Source organism: Manis pentadactyla, chromosome 3 (assembly GCF_030020395.1).
Source record: "Manis pentadactyla isolate mManPen7 chromosome 3, mManPen7.hap1, whole genome shotgun sequence".
In the NCBI taxonomy this organism is placed as follows: domain Eukaryota; kingdom Metazoa; phylum Chordata; class Mammalia; order Pholidota; family Manidae; genus Manis; species Manis pentadactyla.
The window spans coordinates 16,638,596-16,649,177 of record NC_080021.1 but is presented as its reverse complement, the minus strand read 5'-3'; the positions used below and the strand labels follow the sequence as shown (position 1 = coordinate 16,649,177).

General features: G+C 37.9%; 1 protein-coding gene across 1 annotated transcript; it reads right to left on the bottom strand.

The window, feature by feature from the left end:
• Positions 1-5,526: 5,526 nt before the first annotated feature.
• On the bottom strand, positions 5,527-8,847 carry LOC118911236 (sperm-associated antigen 1-like). The gene is given in 3 exon segments (XM_036883026.2): positions 5,527-6,458; positions 6,460-7,507; positions 7,812-8,847. Coding segments are annotated over 3 exon segments (1,674 nt in total). The 5' UTR covers positions 8,401-8,847; the 3' UTR covers positions 5,527-6,421.
• Between the last annotated feature and the right edge of the window lie 1,735 nt (positions 8,848-10,582).

Here is a 10,582-nt window from a genome sequence, read left to right as displayed (position 1 = left end):
ACCATGGACACAGAATAGAAAAGACACATCTGTTTGGTCTTCCATAATTTTTAATACAAGTTTTATACCACCTGTACCACTATCATCTTGTCCTTCCTTAAAAGATAAGGGCAACGGGCAAGGGGTCTTTTGACTCTTTTCATTAATAAATTATTACCCTTCTTTGGCAAAATTTAGGTTTTGATTGAGCTTATATGAAAATAAGCAGTCTTTTTGGCTGTGTAATTTTCTAAAGTTGTTGCAAGATTTTTGTGATTAAAATTTCATTGCATCTGTTTAAGACATCCTTTAATCCTGCTGCGTATCACTGCATGCCTCCATTTCAGCGGAGCCCTGGGGCCTGGAACTCCACTCTGTCCCCGGATGAGGGCTGTGCTGGGTGAGGATGTGGGAGCTGTGCTTGTGCTGTCTGAAGCAGGAGGCCCTCTCTCAGGCTGGTTCCCTCCCACTTAGAGTTCTCAACCCGATGATTTGTTACCAAACAGTACTGGTTTTAAATTATAGATGAACTATGGCGCTATTTTGGTAGAACTAAAATGTTTTAATTGCTAAATCTTTTCATTGATTTTTCAGCAAACAGAACAAGAAGTAGAAACAGTATTGGATAAGGCAATGGTCCTTTTAAGGTTGATGCAAGAAAAAGATGTATTTGAATGTTATTATAAGCAACACTTGGCAAGGAGACTTCTCACAAATAAAAGTGTTACTGATGACTCTGAAAAAAATATGATATCTAAATGAAAAGTAAGGGGTACATAAGATGGAATGGAGTCTGTCCAACGAACTAATGTTTACCACATGATTAAACACTAGTAGCATATTATTAGAAAATACTTAATTTAGTTAAAATATTTTTTAATTAGCAAAGGTAGATTTTGTTTTTTTGACCAGGCTATACTTTTGTTCAGGTTCTGGGGCATTCACAGTTGGCTGTTATTTGTCATGATGTGACAGGGCATGTTCATGGAAATGGGGAGCATCACCGTATAGTTCTGTTTCACAAACTGTGGTCCGGACTACCTGTACCCATTACCGCCTGAGATGCTTGTTAAAAACAGAGTTCTGGGCCCTACCATCAGGGAGGTATATCAGAATCTGAAAGAGTCTGGGAATCTACATTATAAAATAGAATCCTTGGGTTATTCATAGAGCAACTCTTGGAAAGATTTAGAAAAGATGGCAGTAGCGTGGAATAGTTTATTTCTTTGTACATTTTCTCATTAAAAAGTCCCTCATTTATTTATGTGTATTTGTGTTTTTCCTCCATAGACTGAATGTGGATGTCAGTTCACATCAAAACTGGAAGGAATGTTTAGGGAAATGAGCATCTCAAGCATAACTATGGATGAATTCAGGCAACATCTACAGACAACCGGGGTAAGATTCTCCACTTATTTCTACTTTTAAATGAAATTCCTTCTTGTATAGTCTTTTTGTTTTTAATTAAAGTATCGTTGATAACATAATATTACATTGGTTTAAAGTATATGACACTGTTATTCATCAGCTCATGTAGTCTTCTGCAGTGGGCATTTTCATCCATTATCAGAACTGAATTGCTGGGGTTGGTTCCTTAAATGTCATGAGAGACAATATATGTATTGTCTGAGTGCTTTAAAAATCATTTTCCCCCATATAAGCTCTTCTTCTAACTATCAATGTTAAAATACTTATTTCTTACTCTTCTAAAACTAAGTTTATCCTCCCTACATGAAGGAATGCACTGAAAATTTAATGAACAATGATTCTGCTGTTATAACCATTCTAGATCACGGAGAGTATCATGGGCTGAGGCAGGCGTCCTGAGTTTTAGTGCTCTTGCTTTCACTCGCCCTCAGCACCCAGCATTGTGCTGTGGAAGACTTGTTGCCCCGCTATCCTATGCCTCAGTCTCCTCATTCACATCTGTAAGAGCAGCCTAAATGGGCCTGACGTCTGACGAACTGAATATTAAACACTGACACCAGTGCATTTTAAATGTGATTGTACTGTGACTCCCAAAAGGCAGTAAGCTAGAATCTGTACAGCTTTGGAGTCCAGCGGGAGTTTTGTGAGGATTCAGTGAAGTTCAGAATTTTGTTTCTTTCTTACTGTTTTTCAACTTCACCTTTAACCGTAAGTTTTAGAGAACTCCAGCTTTTCTTTGACATTTTCTCTCTCAAATAGTATATACTGCTTTGTAATTAAGACATGTCACACCCATGAAAGAAATTTGGAGATCTTTCCTCTGATATTTAAATATGAGATCACTTCTACTGGTTCCACAGTCTCTTCACAAGTAAAATATATGAAAATACCTAATTCTATAGAAATGGGCATTTATATATATTAAGGCATTACTGGGACTTCTGGTCCCTCTCTATTTTAAATAGTTGTATGATTTGCCTCATATTTGTAGTGTAGAAGGGCTGAAAGCAGGAAAGATAAAAGTCTATGGTAAATAGAAATTTGGGTGGGGAGAAACTGAATAATGTGATGATCCTAGATACTTTTGTCTTTTTTAGATTGTTAGGGATTTGTAACTCTATTCTAATATATTGATATATATTTTCATGTAATTCAGTTTTTTTTCTGTTCATATTTATTCTTCAACTAACTTTACATATATTAAGAGCTACAGGGAGACAACTAGTCGGAATAAATACTCTGTTGAAACTACCTGTAAGGGAAGGTTCAACACCCTTACTGTTTTAAGTATTGTTGAAAATTACCTGGCCTGTGATCTTGAAGGCCCCTTGACAAGAAAATTAGGTTCTTGGCTCTTGACTACTTTGCTGGGGTTGTCTCATTTAAAAAGAGGGAGAGAATGATTATTCAACATAATGATTTCATCAGATCTGTTTGCCTTTCAGTTGTTTAAAGTTTGTGAGTTTTCCAGACTTAAATCTTGATTGTTCAGACATATCTTTCACTCTGGTAGAGTATTTGTTTAGTAATTTGTTAACTACAGTAAGGAGAGTACTTATCAAGATGCTCTGTTTTTTCTGCTAATTTGATTGCAGCTTCCACTTAACTATAAAGCCACTATTTACAAGGAATTATTGGCTTTTTTATAATTGTTTATGCTAAGGACCTTAAGCTCTAAATTTCTGAAGCCTTAATCTGCATTAGACAGATTTGATGAAAAGTGACAGATTAATCAAAACAGATCTTGAGCTTTCTGAAATCTTCGAGCTCTTTTAAAATATCACCAATCCTGCAGCTGATGATTCTTTGTAACTTTCTTAAAGGTTCTCAGTCTGTTGAAATATACCAAGACACTGGCTCTTCACTTTCTTTTAGAAGTCAAAAAATAAGTACTTTCTTGAAATTCTAATAATAATTGTGGTATATTTTATTTAGATAAATCTTAAGCTGTAATAAATTTAAGTATTTGTCCATTTTTTCCTCTGTTTTTATTTTTAAAACAGGGACAGGGTAAGGAAAATCATCTTACAATCATATTTCTGTTTATATCACAAATCACATCAGATCCTAACAGACTTTTCTGGTACCTCTGTCTGTGTATTTGCCCCTGTCATGTGCTATCTGAATATAGGCTGAGTGGCCTCAAAATATTGCTAAGATAGTTAGAAAGAGATGATACAAACTTCTAGTAATAGTTCTTTAAGGTTTTTTTTTCCTTCTATTTAACAAGTAATTCATCAAGTGTTTTCTGTGCAAAGCATTGTTGTAGAAGTGGGTATACATAGCAGAACAAAATAGACACAAATCCTGCCATGATGGAGCTTACATTCTGTTCTGGGAGACAGATAATGAACCAGATAAATAAACATAGTACCTTAGCTGCTGATAGGAGCTGCAGAGGAAATCTGCAACAGGGAAACGTGGTTAGGGAAGGCCTCCTTAAAAAAAAATGACATTTTGAGCAAAGACTTGAATGTTAAGAAATTGTGTGGATATATGGGAGAAAGATTAAAAAGACTTCGTTGTCTAGGATGTATCGAATCAAGTTGTGACCCCCCACTCCCAGTCCCCAATTTTGACAAATACAGTTATCCAACCTACTCTTTTCATCCTCTGAGAATCTCTGCTATGATCATCTCTCCTATGCATCATCTAAGATTTCTAGTTGCAGTTTTTCTAAAGTGGAGTAAACAATTAATAGATATGTGGGGAGAAATCTGACTGTGGAATACTTCTTTATGTTATAGATTCAATTGCTCTCTTTTAAGAATCTGTTATCACCAAATCATGAAGGTTAGATAAAAATGGAGTAATAGTTTAGAACAAGCTGTCGATTATCAATAATAAAGATAATACTTCCCCCTTAAAAATTCCTATTGATACACTTTATTGCTTACTTAAAAATTAAATTTGTTCAAAGAATAAATAATCATGGCAGTATTTCTAATGTATATTTTCTGGAGGTAGTCACACATTATACAAATATTTAGATCACCTACTATGTAGGACTGTATATACAGTGTCCCGTAGAGAGGTTGTTAAAATGTGAACTACATGTAAAAAACAAGTTTTGTCAATGTAGTTGAAATGTGAATAGGATATTAGAAGTAAGTTGTTTGTATGTTAAGATGGTTTAAAAGATTTAAAAGCTGAGATAAAAGATACTATCGTAGAAATTTCTTTAAAATGATGGTGACATATGGTCCCTTGATATTTTATCTGTAAATTAGCTTACAAGCCAAAATTTTACACTTCTCAGTGACACCAATAAGACTTTGTTCACATGCATAGAGTTATCCTTTGATTAGTATTTTATAAAGCCAACAACGTAAGCAATGATGATAAATATTTGCCAAGATAGTTAAAATTTGGAATACACTGGGATGGGTCTAACCTTTAAGAAGAGTTATGTGCTAGATATTGGACATGGAGCTAACTACTTTGATAACTCTATCAAATGTGTGAATGTGGAATGGGTAACTAATCCTAGTTAATTGGGGGGCATATGTCTTTCTCTTCTGCACAAGTATCTTTAGGTGGTGTTGACCTCACAGTCCGGGTGCTAATGACAGGATACTGGCCCACTCCGTCAGCCACACCAAAGTGCAACATCCCACCAGCCCCAAGACATGCTTTTGAGATATTCAGAAGGTAAACAGAAATACAACTTTGCTTTTCTGAGTGCAAATAATTGTCCAAAATTGAAATAAATTTGAGCATTGGTAGTGTCCCTGATTGAGGCTATACTCCATTTTTAACCTCATGTTCTAAAGGAGAAGTATTATCCCTATGCTTTTCAACTTGTAAGAAAGAGCTGTATACATTCTTTTCAGAGGAATATTTATTAATGTCTTTTCTTCAGCATTCAGTGCATGGTTAGGAGTATATTTTGTCTTGTTGATGTCTGCCAGTGGCTTAGGGTGAATTGATTGTGAAGAAAGGTGGTCTTTAGAACAGCAGTGACTGAGCAGAGGCCAGGGGCAAGTGTACCAGTGGAAATTATTTAGTATCCTACATTTATCATTTAATGCCTAGCTGAATGAATCACTTAGGTCTTTTTCCCTCTATCTCCGTCTCCCTCCCCCTTCCTTTTTTTTTTTTTTTTTGAGACTTGAATGCTTTATTTTAAGAAAGATCTTGTATTTTGACCCAGTTAACAAAAAGGAGCTTTCAATATAATAAGAGTTCTTCACTTTTCCCTTTTACATTAAGGGAATAAATATGGTCATGCTTGTAGGAGAAGACATTGAAATGTTTGGGAAAATGTAGGGGGTGACACTTCAAACAGAAACCCAGGCTTAGTTAGTTTTTCTATATAGTGGTTCTTTTGTTACTGCTTATATAAGCATTATATATGGGAAAGTAGCTTTTTAAAATCTAGTAAGAAGTAGTAGAAATTTTTAGCAATTTTTCTTAATTGTTAAGCAATGCTTTCATATTAGAAAAAATATGTTCCTCTTAGAGCTCTAAATTGATAATCACAATTTATTTAATAATCATTTCATATTATAGACTTAAATGTTGAAATTCATCTTAGCAGACTGTAATCCGTACAGGTATAAAATGAGATTTATATATATATATGTCTTAGCATGAAATATAGGTGGTGTAGAAATTACTGTTAATGATTTTCACTTTTAAAAATGAATTTTAAAGAAATATATTTCTATCAAAGTTGAGGACACATTCACAGTTCAAAGAAATGTAATTTAGCTAAAATTTCTAATGTTACTAAAAGAAAATGCAGAATATAAATTAAAATGTATTTTAACAGTTGTAAATATAATTATTAAATATAAAGATGTTAGCTCTGGTACATAAGAAAATATTTATAACTAATAAAAAAGTGGATTGTAGAATATACATGTTCTATGTATAAAAATAAGTAAAATATTTTATAGTCCAAAGGATATTTTCTAAGCCAGGTTATCCATGCAACTCTATTATAATACCCATCTCATTAGCATTACTGGAGCACATAGAAGCATGGAAGAAATCTAACAATAATCTTGTTTTAAAGCTCATATTGCAACTTTAGCAACTGTACATCTTGTAAAATGCTCATTTGGTGTGTCTAAGAGGTCATCAAAGAGCTGTTCAATTTGTTCCTTTTGGCTCTTTCTAATTAGTGTCAACATCATCTTAAACCTTTCTGCTTTGCTCAGATAGAAAAGATGCTGATACACCAATGAGGGATCTTTATCGATAAGATTGTTTTTCAGACACTGAATGAGGAGGAGGAATATATCGCCTTCAAGTTTGTTACTCAACAACACTGGCAAATCTTTTGGTTCCGTGATGGCTAAAAGGTGTGCGCAGGCTTCTTTATCTTTCCTAGTACTGACAGCATTTATAACCTGACCAAATTCATAGGCATTGTTAGGCTTAGTGATCAGTAGCTTTTCATAGTGTTCCCGTGGTGCATCGCTTGGGTCTCCCTCTTCAGGAGCAAGGCTGGCTGTGGCGACCTCCTCTGAGGTCCTTGAGGGCTCCTCTTCATGGCCTGCACTTACCTCTTGAATCTCGATTTTCCTTCTCTCCTTGTCTTTATTGAGTGATGCTGTATTATCCTTAATGTTAAGGAATCTGGTTACTTCTTCCAGTTCCATCTTTGCCTCAACAATACTTGAGTCTAGTAGAAGAACTTTATGGAGATCGCTTAAACTTTTCTGGTAGTTCTTGAATCCTTTATGAGCAAGAGCTCGTCTATAGCAAGCTTTCACATTCCTGTAATCTGTCTGCAGTGCCTGATCACAGTCCTGCTTTGCCTCTTCAAACTGGCACAGTTTCAAGTAACAGAGAGCTCTGTTTGTGTAAATGGCACATTGCTTGTTGTTAATGTTTAAGCATTCACTGTATTTACTGAGGGCATCTTTATAGTGTTTATCCTTTACACATTGATTTCCTTCTTCTTTAAGAATTTTAAACATTTTTTCATCTGTGGTGCCTTCTTGGTGGTGGCTGCAGGCATCTCCCACTTGGTCTGGGGGTGTCTCTGCTGTAGGCTGCCAAGCCCGCAGCTGCACAGAAGAGGGCACAGCAGGAATGGGCAACAGCTTCTCCCTCCAGCTTGGTCCATCCAGATCCATTAAAATTCTTGTTATTCAGCAGAGAGGAAGCGGCTGAAAAGAGATGTGTTGCCAGGGAGAAAAGCATATGCAGGGGAATTTAATATATACAGATTTCTTCCCATTTTCACTCAGGGGGTAAACATAGGTCATAATATAAATTAGATCCAAATTCTTTGCTATTTCAGCATTATAAATTAATACTCATCCTAGATGAGTGTCTATTTAAAAGGCATATAACGCAAATATCTAGCAGGCTCATGGAGATATCCATTCTCCTGAGGAGAAACAACAGATATGTTTCCACTGACAGATGTGGTGCCAGTGAACATGTGCAAATCCTGTTAATACTGTCATTTGCTAGCTGGATTCCACAGTCTATTTGCAACACTGTTTTATAATCCACATAAGCTTTCTGATACTGCTCTAAAGTTTCAGAGGCCATTGCTCGTCGAAGAAGAGGTTTGATTGAGAATGGATGAAGTTCCGGAGCCCTGTTACAATCTTGAATGCATCCACTGCAGTTTCCTTCTTTTAGGTAACATGCTGCTCTATTTGAATATAAGATACTCAGATCATCTGTACATCCACTTCCTGCAGGCTCCAGCTGTGTGATCGCCGCCGAGTATTTGAGGGCCGCCTCCGAGAACTGCCCGGTTTTGAAGAGCTCGTTGCCCCGGCTCTTCAGGCCGGCGGGGCCCAGCGGCAGGGCGCCGGGCTCGGTCGGCGCGCAGGCGGCAGCGGGGTCCCCGGCGCCGCCTCCGCAGCCCTGGTGTCCGAGGGTACTGCCCGCCGCCGCCGAGGCCCGCGCCCGGCCCCGCCTGTCCGTGCGGGCCCCTGGCGCCCGCGCCCGCCGCGGCGCGCCTCGCTCCGGCCGCCTGCCGCCCTCGCCTTTGCCGGTCAGCTTCTTCTGGATGTTGCCCATGGCGCGCGGCCCGGTGGCGCCGCCGGTTCCTGCCGGCTCCGGGGCCTCTGTGGGGAGCGGATGCGGGAAGTGAGAGTTTGCATCACCCGGAGAACCCACGGCGGAGGCCGCCGGGAGCCGGCGCAGGGGCGACCGCCGCTCCCAGGGGCGGGTTCGCGCGGACGCCTCCCTCCCCCCTCCTTTTATTGTTTCCTTTTCTGTAAGTTACGGGAGCTGAGCTTGATTCCTGAGATTTCCTTTAGCTTTCAAATCTCCCCCTCTGAGGATGCCGCACCGCCCAGTGACAGCTTCCCCGCTCAGCTCAGCCAGCTCTCCAGCCTGCACCGCCCTGCGTCCCATGCCCCCTGCTGCGCCTCCAGCCCCAACACCCGCCCTGTCACTGTGCCTTGTTCTTTTTGGCAGCAGTGCGCTGAGGGCCGTGCTGCAGGGGCTGAGGCAGTCAGGTCTGAGCCTGAGCCACCACAGTTTGTCATCTGGATGGGAGAGGCAGCTCTCTATTCCTTCTTTTTTTTTTTTTGATGAATTATGTCAATTTTAATAACATAATAAAAGAACAACAAAATTAAACACATCTGTAATATTTTGCATTAAACATAAAACAAGACTTGGTTGCCATATATCAGGTACATGGCCTCAAAGAGCTCTCCACTTCAGAAAAAAACAGTTCTTATATTTGATAGTATTTTAAAGTATTAGGCACGTGTATGTAGTCTCCAGCACTTAAGTGTCATGAGGACTTTTAATATGGGAGTGTTGTTTTACAACAATCATCAATATTTCTATTACTCTTTAATCATTATAAAGCAGTAAGGATTTGGTTATTCATTTTCTGCTTCATTTATAAAAGGCTGCATAGGATTGCCCCTTTTTAAAATGCATGCTCTTTAACTTTATTTAATGCAGAAGGTAGAAACAGATGAAATGAAGGGCACTGATCTACAAATTACTCAAGTAAGACACCTGCGTCATCTGTGAGTTTTCAAATGATTCATTGTTTAAATGATTAAGTGAACAACCAGACCTATAACAGGAAGTCCATGTAGGCATGATCATATCATAGGCATGTCTCCAGACTGGAGCAACTTTAACTTGGTTGGCTTGATGACATTAAATATGAAAAATCTAGCAGGATGTCAATAAATGTTAACCTTCTCTCCCTTTCTAAAATCAAAGCCATTCAATGATGATTTATTACTTGACTTTGATTTTTCCCATGTTCTACATCCATAGGATGTAGATATGAAATATTGATAAGGAAAATACTAGAACATATCAAAATATTACTGTTCACAGTACCTGTTAAGCACTGGTATTTTAGAAATCTGTAAGAAAATAGACCAAATGTTAATGGCAGTAGTGTCTCTGAATGGAGGAATTGTAGGTGGTGTTTTATTTTTTTTATGTTGTTCAAGTTTCCATGATGATCATGTATTACTACCGGATTATAGAAAGTTTTAACCTTAATAAGAGTAGATGAAAAGAAAGAGAAAGAACATGATACCTCCTTTCACTTATTAAATATCTTTAAGAAAACATTTTATAATATAATTTGTTTTAAAAAGGCTTTAAATGACCAAAAGAAGCTAACTACTATCCTAGCCTTTTTCCCAGCCATGCTGAACTACTTGTACTTCCACTCGTACATCATGCTGACTCCCTTGTAGATGCTGTTCCTGATGTCTTAAATACCTTCCTTGTGTCCTTAAAGTAACTAACTCCAAGATGTCTTTAAAAACTCATCAACACCTTATCCAGGAAGCCTTTCTATTCTCCCCAGTGCAATATAAATGTCCTTTGGACAGTCTTCTATGGTGATTGCAGAAAGTGTTACTCCCAAGTGACTTAGCATAGCACGTACTGAATAAAAAGAAGAGTGAATAGAGAAGCCACTTTGACATTTCTGTAATATGAACAATGGTTAACCTTTGTTCTTTCTCTCACTTAAGTGACAGACATCAGAGATGCATTAAGTGATTGGTCCTTTGACCAGAGTGGTTAAGCCAAACTAGGTGTCTGGACACTTTAAAAAGGGCTACGCTTACTTATGTAGACTCAACCTGTTAATTTCATAATATGTGTTCAGTAAATATTAATTGACGGCATAAATTCCAGGTTCTGTGTTAGGCACTGGAATATAGAATGGAGAGACAATGCGTCTTCTCCCAGTGAGGTTAGAGTCTCA